Source organism: Grammomys surdaster, unplaced genomic scaffold (genome assembly GCF_004785775.1).
Source record: "Grammomys surdaster isolate TR1022 unplaced genomic scaffold, NIH_TR_1.0 149, whole genome shotgun sequence".
Lineage (NCBI taxonomy): Eukaryota > Metazoa > Chordata > Mammalia > Rodentia > Muridae > Grammomys > Grammomys surdaster.
This window is the reverse complement of record NW_021604607.1, coordinates 8927455-8946903: the sequence shown is the minus strand read 5'-3', so window position 1 is coordinate 8946903 and position 19449 is coordinate 8927455. Positions and strand designations below refer to the sequence as shown.

Here is a 19449-nt window from a genome sequence, read left to right as displayed (position 1 = left end):
GTTAGTCTGTTATCATCATGCCAGAAAAACATGGCGACATTCAGGGAGACATGGTGTTGGAGGAGGAGGTAAGAGTTCTATATCTTGATCCGAAAGCAGCCAGGAGGAGGCTCTGATTCCACTTTGGGTAGAGCTTGTGCATAGGGGCCCTCAAAGCTGCTTATACAGTAACACACCTCCTCCAGCAAGGCCACACCTCCTAGTAGTGCTACTCCCTATGGCCAAGAGTTGAAACACTGAGGACCAAATCTGTTCAAGCAAACACAGAGACTGTGAGCCACATTGCCAGAACTTGAGCTTATAAGATCTCAAAGCCCACCCCTACAGTGACACACTACCTCCAACAAGGCCACACTACTTCAGCAGGGCTGCACCTCTTAATAGTAACACTCACTGTGGGCCTATGGGAGTCATTTTATTCAAACTACTACACTCCCTGGTCTTCCCCCCACACTCCCCATCCTCCATTCTACTCTGCTTCCAGGTTTGATGATTTTAGATTCTGTATGCAGTTTGCCCAGGTTCTGCATCTGTGCATTCAACCAACTCTGGATCAGAAATACTTATGGGGCGGGGGGAAAGCCTGAAAGTTCTAAAACCAGCACTCAGATTTGCTGCTCACCAAGTTCTACTTAGTTGGTGTTACAGTAGTGGTTTGTAGGCATGCTGCTGGAGCCCCCATCCAATCAACATAAGACCCTTAACTTCCAGAATTGCTTGCTTTGTTCCTTGTGTACTGTAGTTTGGCCTGTATGATTTTATTTGTACTGAGTGTGTCCAGAATGTCTTTCTGACATTCTCTACACAGTGCAGCATAATAACTATATAATATTAAGTTATATTAGTAAGCTTGGCATATTTGTGCTTGACATATTCCACTTGATGCAAGGCTTATTCATGTTCTCATAAATGATTGTATTTTTGGGTTCTTCATTTGTTTGTTTTATTTTTTGTAAGGTTGGGTGGTATTCCGTTGTGTGATTTGGTCATATGTCCATTGTTCGTGATGAAAACTTGATAGTAGCAAGGATGTCATTTAGCAGGCTTCGTCACTGTGTAGGGTGATTGTGAGCTCTAAGCATTTCATGGAATAGTCTTGTATGTAAGTAGTTTCTAAATCAATCATCTGAAATTACTGATTACCTCAGAGAGCAGTTGATTACTTTCCTTCAGTTTCCAAAATTTCTAGAAGTTGAGTTACCAAATCAAAAGCATCTCAGTGTTTCATTTTCAAACTTACAGATTTTTTTCCCCTTTTTCTTTTGAGATAGTGTCTCACGCAGCTTAGGCTGGTGTTGAACTCGTTTTTCTCATTTTGAGGCAGAGGCTGCCCTTGATCCCTTTTGTCTACCTCTGTGGTGGAATTACACATGTGCACCTCTGCCTTACTACAAACTTAACTGGGCTTTTAGGAAGGCTTCCCACCGTGGTCCATAGTGGTGAAACATGCTATGTCTAAATCCAGACCCTCTGCAGCTCTTTTGATATACACACGGGCGCACACACATTCTTTTGTCTCTTAAAAACCATGTTGGAGGTTGAACCACAGGGCTTCTTGCATGCTAAGCATATTCTCTCAATAAGCGACACACCTGCACATTTTTAGTGTTCTCCCTTAGGAAGTGGGACTTCCTTCCTTCCCATTGAAACTGATTGGGTCTTAGTGATGACCTGCTTGTAATAGCAGAATGTAGTACAAATGACACACTGACTGCTGAGAGTCAGTAAGCTTCTGACTGAGGTGTCTCCTGAGAAATTCTCAGTGTCGAGGTCCTCCAACAGGGGAGTCCACATGTAGGTAGTCTGTGGGACAGTCCCTTGTGAATTCCTAGATAGCACTCCTCACCCATTGCCAGGCCAGTAGATGAGCTTCAGATGACTGTCTCCCTGTCAGTACCAGTTTCTGACAGTACTCAAAATCTCATGAGAACTGTTTAGTGTCACTTACTAATGAGCAAGTGCCGATTCATTAGTTTTTGAGATTTATTTTTTAATTTTTATGTGTATATATGCCTGTGTGAGTTAATGGATACTTTATGTGTTCAGGTGCCTGTGGAGGCCAGGAGGTGTCAAATTCATTGGAATTGGAGTTAACAGGTAGCTCTGAGCTGCCTGATGGTGCTGGGAACTGAATGTAGATACTGTGCAGGAGTAAGAACTGCTGGGAACTGCTAAGCTATATCTTCAACCCTTTGACACATCATTAATTCACACCTATAATTTATTCATGTTTTATTATTTTTACCTAACTCCCATTTCTGTTCCAGGATCCTATTACATCTGCTACATTATGTAAATATACCCCATTATGTAAATGTGCCAAATTACATAAAAGTTCCACATTATATTTTAGTCAGCATGTCTTTTAAAGCCCCCTTTGCCTGTGACAGTTTCTAAGACTTTTCCTCCTTTTTATGACCTTGACAGTTGGAGGAATTCTGGTTGGATATTTTGTAAAATGTCCCTATACTGTGATTTATTTACTGCTTTTCTTATGGTTAGCAGCTCTAGGTTTGTCTGGAGGAGGAAGACCACAGTTGGCATGTGCTGCTTTCACCATGTATCAGGTGATGAACTTGATATGGACATGATTTATAACTGTTGGTACTGACCTTGATCTCTTGGCTGATGGCAATATTTGTCGCCTTAGTGGGGAAGATAATCCCCTCCCCCATCAGTCTGTGTTCTTTGGAAAGGCAGATACTGTACCTAATCCACGACATGTCGAGGGGAGGAACGTAGTGCTTCTCTTCTTGGCGGGCAGAGTATTGTATGTATAAGGTTTTGTGATGTTTGTTTTCTCCATTTATATTCAATTATTTATTTTTATCACCGTAGATTTGTGAATACTTGTTTTATCCTTAGGGATACAATCCAAGTACTATTTCTCAGATTGTCAATTTAAAAAAGAATAATATATTTAATTCACTCCAGAAATAGAATCATTGAGTCAGAGTTTGCAATTATTATATAAGCTTGGCTTTTTTTGAAAGGATTCATTTCTAAGTTTCTATAGTATGATTAAAAAGAATTTTCTTGTTAGCCTAACCTTAGCCAACATGGTGGTGGAAAAGACTTAACTGGGGCTTGCCTTTCCTTTCCTGTTTGCGTGTATGTCTGTATGTCTGGGTGAGAGTGCAGGCTGACAGTCAAAGGTGACTTTGAACTTGTCATCCTCCTGCCTCCATCTGCTAAGTGCTGAGAGTACAGGTGTGGGCTACAGTGTCCACTGTATGTCCTGCTGGCGATGAAGACAGAGCTTCCTCATGCCAAGCAAGCACGTGTCAGCGGAGCTATCCCCAGCCAGTTACTTTCCATGCAAAAAAGCAAAGTTGCCATGTTGAAGTAATTTCAGACATACAGAAAAGTTATGAGGATAATGTAGAGAGTTCCCTCAGACCTCTTATAGGGGTTCTATAATGTTAACTTTTTATATTATTGTGGTTCAGACGTCAAAATTAAAAATCCCTTATTGTTATTCTCTAGCTAAATTTGAGACTTTATTTGGACTTTACCAGATTTTTCTAGTAAGCTCCTTGTCTTTCACTTTTAAGAGACGATTAGGAGAGCTGGAGAGAAGTAAGGTTCAGCAGCTAAAGACTGCTTACTGGGCTTTCAGAAGACCTGAGTTTGACTGCCCGCATCCACATTTATGTAACTTTAAAACTGCTTGCAACTTCAGCTCCTCAGGGATCTGATGTCTCTGGCCTTGATGGACACTTGTCACTCATGGGTACATACTCTCACAGAGACACGTAATTAAAAATAATAAAATAAATACTGTTTTTTAAAATGCTAACCTTACTGGTTTGTTACTAGGCTTAAATGTTACTTGGTATATCTGCATCTTGATGATAGTGTCCCGAATGCAGATTTATAAAGGAAGTGTCACTAGTGTTACTTAATTATTTTCCAAGTTAAAAGAACGAGAACCTTGGAAGATGTCTTTTTCCATGAGCCAAAGGGATCCCTGAATGACAACACTTCATCTTTTTGACAGAATGAGATTGACCAGTTGTGCCGCCAGCCAGCTTCCATATGCCCCTTTTCCAAAAGTATGCCAACTGCAGGGAAGGGAATTTTGCAGCATCTAAAAATCCTTTGCTTTCTTTTATTATTATTATTAGTCTAGTCATATTTAATGATATTTAAATGCTTTGTTTGCTTGGTGTTTTTTTTTGTGTGTGATACATTTAAAGTAAAATTTTAAAGAGCTAGGTATCAAGTATTTATAAAGTAATGCCTGTGAGGACTACAGCATTATTTGCTTAATATGACTGCATGTTACTTTGAGCACGTAGTGCAAAATTAAGATATAGGAGGACCATACGGATCATACCTGCCCTCTTAGGTGAGTGTCACGGTTGTCTGCAGAGAGTCTCCCAGCTGAACTGCTGTGGTTCACGCATCACACTGTACAGAGCAGTATTCTTCCCTTGAGGATATGTTGTAAATGTGAGAGGAATTTGTAATTTCTAAGGAGTAAAGGGAGACTAGGAAGTTTCCTGCCCTTGGAGTTTAAATTGTCTTATTATGAGTAGTATCCAAGTATAGTTGGTTATTCAGGAAGAGGGAGGGGGTTGAGTAAATCTAGAGAGAACAGAAAAAAGGAGATTTAGTCAGTATGTCACATTGGGAAGATGTACAAATAAAGAGGCCCAGTGACAGTTGAGTCCAAGCTCAGTGGCCTGACATGAGATTTAGTGACAGTTCTGGTCAAGATACAGACTCACCCTCCAGCTGTGGACATACTGTCTTCAGTTTCTGCAAGGTGATCTAACAAGTTGTTGGAACTATGGGAAAACTTTCCTGGAGACAAGCTCTCCCTCTAGTCAACCCCACTTTCTACCAGCATGAATCTCTTGGAAATTCTGAGTTCTAAAGACACAAGTGTCTATAGAATAAACCATCCTAACAGGTTGTTATAAGACAACACTAAATTAAATTAACTGTAAAAGGTTATTTTAAGGGAAAATTTTAGACATATATAATGTTCAGATAGAACACATGTGGTTGGAGAGATGGTTCAGTGGCTAGGAACTCAAACTGCTTTTGCAGAGGACCCCAGTTGGGTTTCCAGCACCCATAGGATGGCCTTTAACTCCAGCTGTGTGGGAGCCAGTGCCCTCTTTTGGCCCCCTTGGGTATTTTCACACATGCGCTGACATCTTTATTGTTGCTGTTACTTTATTGTTGCTGTTCTTAAAATTAATGAGACAGACTCATTTGAAGAGAGTGGAGTTGAGTCTCAAAATTCACTAGTTGTATAGCATGCAGTCTTGTTGATATTTGTTTGCAATTTTATATGTGCAAATTTTACAGTATTAAATAGAAATATAACTTGTCATTTCCCTGACTCTTGGCTTATTCATTTCTTAGTCACCTCTGTTCCAAGGAATTCCTCTTTACTGCTGTCCCCAGAAAGATGTGCTTTCTTGCTTTCCTATTTCTTTTTTCTGTTTAATCTTTGAGACAGGGACCCTTTACATAGCTGTGACTGTCCTATGTAGACCAGATGGGCCTTGGACTCACAGAGATCCACATGCCTCTGCCTCCCTGGTGCTGGGATCAAAGGCATGTACCACTATGCCCTGCCCACTGTGCCCTGCCCACTATGCCCTGCCCAAGCACATTTCCTAAACAGACATTCAGTCACTCTGTCCTCTTTGTTTTTTTTTTGTTTGTTTTTGGTTTTTTTTTGGGGGGGGGATGCGTAGTCATGGTGAAGAGTCTGTGCTGTGTAGTGTGTTGGTTCTAGTTCTGCCGTCCCAAGCATCAGAATGTATGCCTCTTCCTGCTTGTATCTTTGTAAATTTAGAGTGCTGGTGGATTTACTTTGAGTATTTCAGAACAATGGGATACTCGTGATCAGTCCTTTAAACGGCCATTCATTTTATAAGACTTGACAGACAGTTCAGGGAAGCAAGGGTAGGTACAATTTGATTTTTGACCCTTCGGGGTATATTTTGTTTGTTTGTTTGTTTGTTTTCTTTGTGTTGCTATCAAAAAGTTCTTCAAGCCAGGTATGGTGGCACACACCTTTTCTCTCAGCACTCAGAAGCTAAGGCAGAATTGGGAGTCTGAGGCCAGAAGGCTAAATGGCAAGATCCTGCTTCTAAAACTTAAAAACATGTAAAAATTCTCAAATTAAACATGTCAAGTTGATGCCTAATATATACATATGCAGATGCACACATATACATATATATGTCTAAATCTAATAATTATAGTATAATCAAGTTTAGTTTTGATTAAAGATAAGTTTCAGTAAGAAGATTGATTTGTTTGAATAAAAGGTTGAAATTAAAATTTATTCCCATGTCACGTGTGCGTGTGCGCACGCGTGTGCACGTGTGTGCGCACACACAGAGGGAGAGAGAGAGCATTGCTGCTTAATAAAGCAACATATAGTTAATTGTCTATCATAGAGAAACTATTTCCTGAAGTGCAGAAGGTTGGAAAAGCTTCTTAAGAGTTTATATACAGTAGAGCATATTTGGCTCGAAACATTAGGTATTTGTCTCAGGGTTTTTATTGCTGTGATAAAACACCATTACCAAAAGCAGTTTGGATAAGAGAGGTCTAGTTCATTCAGCTCAACAGTCCCACATCACAGGCAAAGGAAGTTAGGGTAGGAACTGAAACAGAGACCATGAAGGAATGCTATTTACTGGCCTGCCAACTTGCTTGCTTCTGTCATCCAAAATCTACCTGTCCAGAGGTGGCACAGTTCATAGTGAGCTGGGCCTTCCCACATCAGTCAAGAAAAATCTTTAGTCACAGTACTCAGGAGTCAGAGCAGAGGCAGGCAGTTCTCTGTGATTTGGGGCCCACCTAGTAAGTTCCATAGTAGGGCTACATAAGGACCCTGTCTTATAAACAAACAGATAGGTAGATAAGTATATGAACAGATACATAAATGGAGAAGAGAAGCCCTCCCAGGCTTGCCCACAGGCCAGACTTACAGAGGCAGTTTCTTTATTGTGGTTCCCTTTTCTCAGATAGCTCTAGTTTGTGTCAAGTTAACAGACAGATAGATCCAATCAGGACAATATTTCTTTGGAGAAGAGGATGTTGTTGCCATCCTTGTGGGAACTTTAGGGCTTTTCCTCTAGAACTAAAAGCTGGGCATAGTCGCCTACACTTGCATAATCCAAGCACTGAGGACTGAGACAGGAGGGTTGCTGCAAGTTAAGGGTGCCTTGGGTTGTAGAATGAGATCCCACCTTGAGACAAAAACAAACCAAACAATAGAAACATTCATTCATTCATTCATTAATTCATATGCAGTAGTCTTTAGGAAGTCCTTGTCAGTTGAACTGCACCTGTTTCTTGTGAGCTGTGTGTACCCTTGCTGTGTACTGTTACAACCGTTGGAATCAGTTGGCAGTTCACTTATCACTCAGACTCTACACCCAGAATTTCACAACAGGAAGAGAAGAAAGCAGATATTCCAATGAGGTAGGGTTCCAACGTGGTGTGCAGACACTCTTCTCCTGACTTACTAGTCACAGTTGACTGCTGTGCTCTTCACATGTGTTTGTAGTGTGGGCTCAAGTAAGTATACTTCTGTAATTTTTATAAACACTATACATTTTGTAGATGTTTTGAAACTGTTTTGCTCAGTTCTTTGAAGCTTAAATGTGTATACTTTTGTTTTCTGAGCTTCCTGTTACATGATGAATTGTAGAGTCATTTCTGTAAAATCTGGCACTAATAAGCTTTTAAAAAGAAGCATACAAATTTCATAGCCAAAACTTAGAGATGATACCATGAAGTGAAACTGTCAGTGGTTAAGATGACTTTATGACTCTTAACATATACCCTTATTATGTAAAACCAGGTGTCATAGTCTATGCCCTCAGTCATTCTTGGCTGTTAGGGATGCTAAGGCATGAGGGGCAGGGGTTTGAAGCAGCCTGGGCAATGCAGGGGCACTTGTTACTTTAAAAAAAAAAAAAAAAAAAAGCAGGGTGCAATCAGGTAGAAGTAGTCTAGACTTCTCTTTCCCGGCTTTCTGTGGACACCATACTTTTACTATTTCCCTCATAATGGAGGCAGAGGTATAAGACCTTTTCAATTGGACTCAAAGTGATTGACATAAAATAAGATCAGTAGACTATACCTAAAAGGAAATAAATATAGAACACTGTCAAATACTAATCTAGTTTGTGCTTGTCTTGTGGGGATATTCAACTTCTTTTGTGTAATGACTCTCAGATTGCTTTCTTGTGATACCTTTTAGCATCCATTATTCCAGATCCCATTCCAGGATGCAGTACTCCAGAATTGTTTATCTGAGAGAAGGAGATTCTTGGCTTACACAAGTTATTCCTTCCCTCCTGAAGCCTTTTTTTTCTTTTTTGCAATATAATGTTAGGAATTTCTGTTGACTTCAGCTCAAAGAAGAATGTGCCCATAGCAAATGTATTGCATTTATTTATGATGGAGTATTGGTTGCTTAAACCACCTTTTAAAAACTAATTTTAATAGAATCCCAGCTTTACAATAAGATCAATTTGGAACTTTATAAAAAAAAGTTAGTTTGTAAAGGAATGTAAATATACTCAAAAGGTATGTGGGTGGTCTAAACTCAGTCATTTGAGTTGTGCTCATTCAGAACAGTGACTTCAGAGAAAGCCTAGGTTAGACGTCACTGCAGTGAGGAGCACTGACGGCGAGCAGCTGGCAAGGCTGCTGCTCAGGGCGCATTGCTTTAATCTGAGACAACTCTTGTGCTTCCTGCCTCATCCTCACAAGTATCTGTGATGTCGGGATGCATGTATACTACCATGCACAGCTGAATTTAAAAAAAGAATTTTAACTAAGTTGTATTTATCAATTTTCTCTAGAAAATTCTGAGATTGGCTGCTGGCACATTCTTTAGTTTTTTGAGTTGTATAATCCAGGCTGACCTCGAACTTTTGATCCTCTTGCTTCCACTTATCAGTGCTGGGATTACAAGTGTGCACCGCTACAGCCAGGGTGACAGACAGCATGTTCTCCTCCTCAGAGTGCTTTGGAGAAACATTGATATCAGCTTGTGTAGTTCATACCTTCAGTTCCAGCACCTGGGAGGCAGAGGCAAGTGGATTTTCCTCTGTGAATTCTATGCCAGCTTGGTTTACATAATGAGTTCCAGGACAGTGGGTGACATAGAAAGACAGTCTTTCAAAAAAAAAAGCTAAAGGAGAAAACCCAACAGTAACAAAGTAACAGCAGTCCACTGATGTCGATGTCGTGGTCTACCGCAGACATTCTCATTTAGTTGGTTAGATTCTGTCTTATGTTCTGGGTTTATAAGTTACTGTCTTGAGGGCTGGAGAGATGGCTCAGTAGTTAAGAGCATGAGCTGCTCTTCATAGGACCCAGGTTCAATTCCCAGCACCCACATGGCAGCTCACAACTGTCCGTAACTCCAGTTTCAGGGGATGTACAGATGTATATTCAGGCAAAACAGCAATCACTGCACTTAAACAAAACTGTTTTAAAAGTATGTTAAGAACAGTGTCAGGAACTTGTGTTGTTAGCCCAGTCAGTTGGGTAAAGCTGAAAATACCTAAGAAATGAGTCGGTCCAGAGTAAATGGAGCATTGTGGACAGACTATAGCAAATAAATATGAACATTTAACACGCTTTTCTTGTCTTTCAGATTCATTACTAAACATGGGTGCATTTTTGGATAAGCCCAAAACTGAGAAGCACAATGCTCACGGTGCTGGGAATGGACTGCGTTACGGCCTGAGCAGTATGCAAGGATGGAGAGTGGAAATGGAAGACGCACACACAGCTGTTGTGGGTATTCCTTACGGCTTGGAAAACTGGTCGTTTTTTGCAGTTTATGATGGTCATGCTGGATCCCGAGTGGCAAATTACTGTTCAACACATCTGTTAGAACACATCACTACCAATGAAGACTTTAGGGCAGCTGACAAATCAGGCTCTGCTCTTGAGCCTTCAGTGGAAAATGTTAAGACTGGTATCAGGACTGGCTTTTTGAAAATTGATGAATACATGCGTAACTTTTCAGACCTGAGAAATGGGATGGACAGGAGCGGTTCGACTGCAGTGGGCGTGATGATCTCACCTACGCACATCTACTTTATCAACTGTGGTGACTCACGAGCTGTTCTGTGTAGGAATGGACAAGTCTGCTTTTCTACCCAGGATCACAAACCTTGTAATCCAATGGAAAAGGAGCGCATCCAAAACGCAGGAGGCAGTGTGATGATTCAGCGTGTCAACGGCTCACTAGCAGTGTCGCGTGCTCTGGGGGACTATGATTACAAGTGTGTTGATGGCAAGGGCCCTACAGAACAACTTGTTTCTCCAGAGCCTGAGGTTTATGAGATTGTAAGAGCGGAAGAGGATGAGTTTGTCGTCTTGGCTTGTGACGGGATCTGGGATGTGATGAGCAATGAGGAGCTCTGTGAGTTTGTTAAGTCTAGGCTTGAGGTGTCGGAAGACCTGGAAAATGTGTGCAATTGGGTAGTGGACACTTGTTTACATAAGGTATGTAAGCTTTTGTTGTTTGAACTAACATACTATTGATTTCGAAAAGACATGGTAAGTAAATTTAAGCAAACTTAAAATTGTATAATTTTTACTGTTTTTTTGAGAAAACTCCACATTCTCAGATACCTTCTTCACGAACATTAAATTTAATCTGCCCCAACCTTCTAATTTGAAAATTAAGTGAAACAAGTATCTTAAATTTATTGAGCCGGAGTGTTTTATGGCTTGTTGATATTTCAGAAGTTGCTATATAGAACAATGACTTCTGACCCAAATCCTTGGTGTTGACAATAACCATACTACTCAGGATCTCAGATCAGCTGAAACCTCATATGTAGTAGAATTCTATTACACTTACACTAACTTATCAAGTACTATGGAAAATGCTGGCACATTTACCAGAAGCTACATGAAGTCGGATTGTATTCTGATCTAAGTAGCAACTAAGGTAGGAGCTGAGAAGAATGAGTTAGTTGTCTTTCATTGTCTGTCAGTAAGATCTAAGATGAGCTTACATCTAACCGTAAGCAATATAAGGGTAGTATATTACTTACATAGAAGATAATTGAAATTCTTTTCATATAGATCTTATTATCTCTTATTAAAGTCTTATGAAAAATGTGATCTTATGAAAGATTCTTGTGAAATTCCCATGATGTCTGAATTGTAATTTGATGCAATAATAGCAAAAAAAAAAAAAATGTAAATTTTAATTTGGTTCTTGGGCCGGGGCTTGTGCTCTACACAGGTACCTATGGAGGCAGGTGGATCTCTGTGAGTTTGAGGCCAGCCTGGATCTGGATCTGATCTGGATATGGATATATATATATATATATATATATATATATATATATATATATATATTTTCATTCATTCTCAGGGAAGGGAAGGGGAGAGAGAAACGAACAGAAAATGAGTTTCTTCATGTGGATCTTTCAGCAGTGTCTATAAAGAAAATATTTAAAGTTGAAGTTCACTGGTATCTAGATATGTGACTTCTGTGTTCTGGTCTTGAGTTGTTGAGACAAACTGACCTGTTAAAGAGTATCATGGTATGATGCTGATCTGTCTGCTGGGTGAGAGAGAGCTTTGCTGTTCCCTGTCACATGTACGTAAGAGCAGGCATAGTCAGCAAGCCTGTGAGAAGGGTGTCTGTAGCCAGTTAGATGCTCAGAGGGCAAATGTCCATGTGGTAGAAGCAGACACTGACTCCCACAGTTTGTTCTGTGACCTCAGTGTGTCTTCCTCCTCTTCCTCCTCCTCCTCCTCCTCCTCCTCCTCCTTCCCTTCAGTAAATACTTTTTTAGTGCATCTTGGTCAAGAAATGGAGAGAAGAAAAGATTTGACGAGGAGGGAAAACGAGGAGGCTCCTGGAAATAACAGATATGGGCGAAACCCTTTTTACCATAAAGTGAGAAGAGCCAGTCTCGTAAAGAGACCATGAGACAGACCACACCACCAGCTTATAGGATCTAAATGACAGTACTTCCAGCTTTTCTGATAGTGAATTTTTGCTTAGTGTATCTTTTTTACTTCTCAGGATGAATTTAGTACAAAAGCCATCAGTGGGTGGCAGTCAATGACCAAATAGGTAGCAACTTTAAAATGTTTCCTTATGCTCTTGAACAGAAAGAGTCTCTGCCTTTTAGCTTTTGAGAGTAAAGCAGATGTGGTTTTCCTTGAGTAAAAGTAGCACTTTCTCAAATTAAAAAACATACGGACATGTTACTGGAAAAAAATCCAGATAAAATGGAAAATTCAAAGAAAATACTCAATTTTTTCTTCCTACCCATACCAGGTACTTGCCATTACTGTATGAATTGTTTTAGTTTGTTTGTTTGTTTTTCTTCTTATGAACTTCTTTTTGAAACTAGATCACCATATATGTACTTAGGTCAGCTCCAAAATCTTCTCTTTATATTACAACTGTGTGCGATAATACATAACCACTTTACAGTGTGTATTTTTAAATTTTTATTAAATATATTTATTTATTTTGTCGTGTGTGTGCATATGTGCATGTGTGTATGTGTGTGCGTGTGCGCGAGCACTTAGGTACAAATTTACTCTCCCATCTCCCAATGCACAAGTGGTAATCAGAGGGCAGCTTGATGGAGTCGGCGCTCATCCCACGACCGTGTCCTTGGGAGTCACACACAGAGCTTCAGGCTTGGCACCAGGTGCCTTTACTTGCTCTGCCATCTCGATGACCAACCTGCCTGAAAGTGTGTGTTATTTTTATTAATTTATACATTAAGAGAATGTATAAAAGCACATATAGTGAACTTTTATACATTCTCTTTTTTCCAGCAATTTGTTGGAGAAAGATCTTTTTAGAGTTGGAAACTTTATCATGACTACATAGCATGCTAGTATTTGAATAAGGTGGTTATGAGAGACTAGCCAGCAATTGACCTAGCTGGTAATTTGGTAAGTCTGTGCTGTTCTTAGCACTTAACAGCTGCATTAGCCCAGTTAATGTTTACAGCGTCCATATGACGGCAGTTGCAGTTAGGGTTGTCATGGTAAATCATTTTTCGGGTTGCCATTCAGAGTGTTAAGTTACAGGTATTAGGTGATGGTCAGGTATTATCCCTACTTAAATTAGTCCCTAAGAAAACAGGCTTCCTGTTTTATTGTTTTTCCTGGTATTTATTGCCAACTAATTCAGATTTCATAAAATATAAAACTGCTATTTGTATGACATTTATGATATATAAGTCATGTATTTAATCTTCACAATAATTGGGAAAAGAAAAATTATTTCTAGTTTACAAGAAATGGAGGTTGATATTAAAAGGTTGTTGTAAGTCATAACGTGTTTATAAAGACCAGAATCTAAGTTTTCTGACGCTTTAGTGATTGTCAGAAAGGATTGGTCATATATATGTGTGTGTACTTTGGTGCTTTCTGTCTGAAAAATTGTTCCCCGATGTGGTGGGAGGGTTTTCCCCCTTTTCCTCAATTATTACAGAATTAGTAGCTATTTTGTAATAAATACAAAGGGCTTTGGAAGTTAAGTACTCATCTTTCCATCTCTTTCTAGTCTCCTTGCGTCCAGTATTTACCACTGCTGACAGCTGCCTCTATATTTCCATATGGTTCTGTTTACTAATACACATATACAAAGCATAGAACTAGGGTTTTGTTTCTGTATTTTACAGAAATAGATCATGATGTGCTTGGTGCTTTTTCTTATAAAAGTATTCCTTGAAATTACTCTACTTTTTTCAAATACTTGATTTCCTTGAATTCAGTTACATACTGAAGCTTATATAAATCAGAAGTTTATTTGTTTAAAAACATGGACTTGATCTAGTCATTGTACAAAATTTAAGAAGGTATTTTTGAAAGGTAAGGTCATTCCGATTTATTCCTACAACATGGAAAATGTACTTTACTGTCCCAAAATATAGTTCTAAATTTCTCTTCTTCCATTGTAAGTTGTAGAAAAATACTTTCATAAAAAGGGCAAAGGTAAACGTAAAATATTGGAGTGGCAGTGTGGTTTGCAATTTCTTTAAACTTTTTTTTTTTTAACATTTATTTTGTGTATGGTGTGTGTATTTGCACAGGAGCCTTAGCAGGTGGTGGTCTAGGGGAACGAATATTAATTGGCTTTCTCCTTCCATCATGTGGGTTCTAGGACTCGAACTCAGCTTGTCAGGTTTAGCACCAAGTGCCTGTATCTGCTGCGTTCTCTCACTGACCCTTAGGACAAGGAGGAGAACAGTAATGATGAGAATACTGTGTGTGTATAAATAAGTCCACGTAGCTGGTTTAGATAAAGAGGTTTCAGGACTTTCTTGGTCATGTCTCTAATTTTTTTTCACAGTTTACCTTAGCCCAGATTGTTACCAATTTCAAGTATTATGGATTACATTCAAACTTAATGAAACTATACTTCATCTTAATATATTATGTATTATAAAATAGTTTTACTTCTTTCTTTTGAAAATGTACTTACCATTGGGACATATGTTCCTGTTGTATACTACATAACCTCTCAAGCCTTGGGGACACTGGACATGGCCTCCCATGTCCTAGAGTACACTGATGAATTAGAAGGATTGGCTTTTATTGTAGCAGCCACCCAACTATCCGTCTGTCTGTGTGAAGACATACTTGGATTCCTCTCTGTAAACACGAACAGTCATCTTTAGAACCAACTGCACCACAATCTCTTTGCCTAAATCTAGATACCCTTATTTATGGCAGGTCAATACCTTCTTTGAGTTAATTTGTTAGTTGTTACAGCTATCTACCAAAGTAGTAGAAAGGAAAAGGTTATTGAAATAAAGTTTCTAAATAGCTATTGTTTTTGTTGTTCAGGATAGAATTTTATAAAAAAAACAAACACGTTTCAACCTTGGTCTTAATGAAAATTATGTTGATTATGCAAGGATAGCCTGTCCTAATAAACAGAAGAAAATAGAATCTTTTTCCGATGCTGTGTAAAAATTGAAACACTTGCACTTTGTGTTTAGGGCTAGTAAAGTAATCTTTTCTTAGAGATGGAAACAGCATTGGAGTCACACATGACTGGAGTACGTGGAAGTGTCTTTCAGTTAATCCTTACAAATGATAGGGTCTATCTTGCATAATTTATAAAGATCAAATGGAACTTTTATAGATAACATTGGTTAGGAATTTTTTAATAATGTTCTTAGTGTTACAAAATAGGAAAAGTTAGAAGGTACTATTTCTAAGTGTCTGCCAACCATCCTATCTGTTCATAAAATTGTTTTAAAAATCATGGTCATGCCGGGCGGTGGTGGCATACACCTTTAATCCCAGCACTTGGGAGGCAGAGACAGGCGGATTTCTGAGTTCAAGGCTAGCCTGGTCTACACAGTGAGTTCCAGGACAGCCAGGGCTATACAGAGAAACCTTGTCTTGAAAAAACAAAAAAATCATGGTCATATTTGATGTTTTGGATCTCTATTGTAAGGTTTAATTTTTTGAGAGTAAAAAATTTTGCTTTAACTGTATTCATATGATATACTTATATGTATATAGTCATATAGCCAAATGCAGCATTTCTAACACAGTAAGTTATGAATGTTGGTGGGTTTCATTCAGTAATAAAATTATTTTGGCCAGTATTAGAGTCCTGGTTTTCCAGAGACTTAGCATAAATTATGTATTTCTGATAGGTCTTCTTACCAAAGCTCAGGAGTCGGTAGAGAGACTGTACAGTCTAATGAAGACCTTTCACTCATTCAAATTTGCTCCCTTTTCATTGGAAGGTGGAAGCAGTTGTTCTTTAAGACTGCCTACCTGTCTCTTTGGTCATATCATGTGGATCCTTAGAAGGTGGCAGGTCTGAGCCACATAAAGTCAGTGTAAACTCTGGCCAGAAGGACTGAAAAGTCTAGAGTGGATGTAACCTAGACTTCTTTCATTTCACTGGGCAAACCTCATCCTCAAACCTCCATTGATGAGTCTTTTAGAATGCTGAAGAAGGGAAAAGCTTTGCATTTCCGAGATTTGTGAAGGAGCAGCAGGGAGAGCATGAGTTTGTGGCCAGCTTACCTCTGTCACGTAGTGAGGCCATCTCAAGGACAGGAACAGAAGCATGACACTGCTAGCAATGGGAAAGCATAGCTGTTTGTTGTGGTAGCATCAGGCAGTCATACAGCTACAGAGAACAGAGAAGGCTCTATTTCTCAGTCCTGGCACTTAGAGTAGATTCTGTACTTCCTTTCTAATTTGTAAGTCCATAATTAAAAAGAAGAAAATTTATTCTTATATAAAACAAACTTGTTTGTTTGTTGGTTTTTTGAGATAAGGTTTCTCTGTGTAACAACCCTGGCTATCCTGGAGCTCACTCTGTAGATTAGGCTGGCCTCTGCCTCCTGAGTGCTGGAATTAAAGGTGTGCACCACCACTGCCCAGCAAAAAGACTGTTTTAACTGGCTCTCTAAAGACCCTGGGATTAGAAAATTGTCCATACTGACCAAGTGCCATATGCCTGTAATCTCAGTATTTGTTAGTCTGAGACAAGAGGATTGCAAATTCAAGGCAATCCTTGAGACTTCCTAAAACAAAACAAACACAGAAAACCCTGGTGCCCAGGTAAAGTTTACAACGGTACTCCAAGCATATCCCACTCTGTGGTATAACTTCAGAACCATTTAGAGCATGAATTTCTTTTTCACGTGCAATGTCCATCAAATTTTTACATTTTCTGTGTGGGTGTGTGCTCGTGTGTGTGCGCGCGCGTGTGTGTGTGTGTGTGTGTGTGTGTGTATATGTGTGTATGTGTGTGTGTGTGTAGAGGTAAAGGACAGCTTTTGGGGTGTAATTTTTTTCCCATGTAGCTTCTTGAGTTTCATGGTAATTTTCAACAAAAGTGTGTTATGTTGATTAGCATGAATTTTTTCCAAATGTTACCTTTAGGATTATATAATTTTGAATGAAAAACAGTTTGGAAGATAATAGGGGTAAAGTTATTTTCATTTCTTAGGCTGTGGACTGATGAGTAAAAATAGTTACACAGAATTACAATCCAAGAATAACTCTATTCGTACTCATACCTAGACACCTTGTACCTTAGGGTTGTATTTTAAATAATTTTTTAAAGTACAAATATCTAAAGTATGCATTCTTGGTGACTAAATAAATTTTAATTACTTTAAGTAACTCTGAAACTAAATAACAATTACTGAACTACAGGAAGCCTGTCCTTTTTCTTTCCTTTGCTGTGCAGGGAAGTCGAGATAACATGAGTGTTGTGTTAGTTTGCTTTTCAAACGCCCCCAAGGTCTCAGATGAAGCCGTGAAAAGAGATGCAGAGTTGGATAAGCACTTGGAATCACGGGTTGAAGGTAAGGCAGTTTCTTTGTTTTGTTCTTGTTTTTCTCCAGGAAGGAAAGAAAAAGTATTCTTTATTAGAAGAATACTTAATTTAAATTTTTCTTAGTGGAAGAAATTATGTTTAAATGGACTTCAAAAGTAAATCTCTATCTGCTTAAGACATGCTGTCTGGGATCAGTGTGTCAGTTCAAGGAGAAGACTGGGTTACTTTTCCTTATCACAGTCTGGATATGGACCCAGAATGGTGGGTATAAAGATGCTCTGGGGCCTGGAAACCAGTATGTAATTTCTTCACTCTAAGCCCTGCTTATATTACCTGAACCAATCTTGTTGTCGTCTCCACCTCCTCCTTCCCCAAAAAAACACTTTGATTTTTATTGTGCTATTAATGCAACCACCAGAGGGTAATGGTGAAGTGAACTGGAGTGACAGTAGTGGGAGGCTGGAGAACTGACTAGTGATGCAGCAGGCTGCAGTTGTTCTCATCTGGGAGATGGGTCCCTGTAACCTGTGGCAGAGCTCAGGGACACCACTTTAATTTTAGTGCCTAGGACTGTCCCACAACAAAAGTTACCTGGTCCAAAACATAAGCGGTGGCTCTCCCCCCATCCCTTCAATAAAAATGCCTGAGATAAACAGTTTAAGGAAGAAAATACATTTTAGTTCAACTTCAGTTTTGGTCCATGGTCTACTGGCTCCATTGGACCTGAAAGAAGCAAGGCAAGAATCTCAAGGAAGCAGGAACATGTTTCATGGACTGTAAAGCAGGGGGACTGGGAGGTGGGTGTACCAAGGGAGAGATTATCCTTCAAAAGCTTGCCCTCAAGTTAGGCATCCCATCATGGTTACCCACTCAGCTATGAGCTGATTGGAGTCTCACAGTTCTCAACTTTCAGTATGTCAGCACCTAGGGACCAAGCCTCCAGCATGATCTAAACCAGTAAGCATCCTTTAGCTCTCAGTAAGCATCTGGCATGCTCTTCTGGCTTCTCTGCACAGTAGGCATACATGCGGAGGCAGGCAAGACACTCATACATGTACCATAAAATCTTTAAAAATGAAATTTAAAAAATTCTCTTTTAAAGTGAGTTAACTGGAGCTGGGGCTGTGGCTCAGTGCTACAGAGCTTACCTCCTGTGTACACAGCCTGGGTAGACCGCTGTCTCTGCTAACAATGGAACAGGCTTTTTAGACTCTGTGCCCATCACTGGGAGCAGAGGCAGGAGGATTTATTTGGAGTTTGAGGACCAACTGGACTATATGAAAGACTGTCAGAAAGAAAAAAAGAAAGACATGGGTGGAGAAAGAGAAAGGAGGGAGAGAAGACAAAGAGGTAGAGTTGAGAAGATGGGGTCTGAAGTTAAAGCACCTGCTGCAGAAGCAGCAAGCCTGAGGATGGAGCTTGGCTGAAAAGCTGGGTGAATGTGGTGGCCCATCAGTGACCATGGGTAGGGATATCCCTTTCAAGCTAGCCAGCTAGTCTTGTGCTCACCTGAGAGCCCCACTCTTGCCTCTTCACCCCCATCCCCAGTCACTCTGAAAAGTACAAAAAAGGTCATTGTACACATGCAAACATGCACATGTGTGCACACACATGGTTTAAAGTGTTTTCTGTAATTACATACAAAAATGGAGAATGTGAAGATTTTATTTTACAAGTACCATGATTCATTTTCTTGAGATTGCTATAGAATGTAAGTATTAATCTTCTTCTGTGATTCTTATGCAGCCATTGGTTTTGTTTTCCTGTAATGACTTTAGACAAAGCCTCACTGTAACTGTCTGACCATAACTCCTCCATCTGGGTGTGAACCCGTTTTGTAGCCTAGGCCATTCTCCTGATGGCCTGCCTCTGCCTCCTGACTGCTGGGCATTCAGGAGTGCACTGCCATTCTCAGCTTGCGTTATTTTTTTGTTAGATTACTTTTACATAAAATTTTAAAAATCTCAACTAGAAAGATTGCTTCTTTGGTCATATACCTATCACAAAAGCATAAGAATTTGATTTCGAATCCCCAGCGCCCATGTAAAAGCCAAGCATGGTGGTCTATCCCAGCAATGGGACATACCATGTAAAAGCCAAGCATGGTGGTCTATCCCAGCAATGGGACATAC

General features: G+C 39.6%; 1 protein-coding gene across 1 annotated transcript in view; it reads left to right on the top strand.

The window, feature by feature from the left end:
* Nucleotides 1–19449, top strand: part of Ppm1b (protein phosphatase, Mg2+/Mn2+ dependent 1B) — a 49569-nt gene that overhangs the window by 20911 nt on the left and 9209 nt on the right. The window contains exons 2-3 of the mRNA XM_028765112.1: nucleotides 9653–10512; nucleotides 17228–17345. Of these exons, the coding sequence (XP_028620945.1) occupies nucleotides 9667–10512; nucleotides 17228–17345 (964 nt within the window). The 5' untranslated portion in view covers nucleotides 9653–9666. The remainder of the gene's footprint in view (nucleotides 1–9652; nucleotides 10513–17227; nucleotides 17346–19449) is intronic.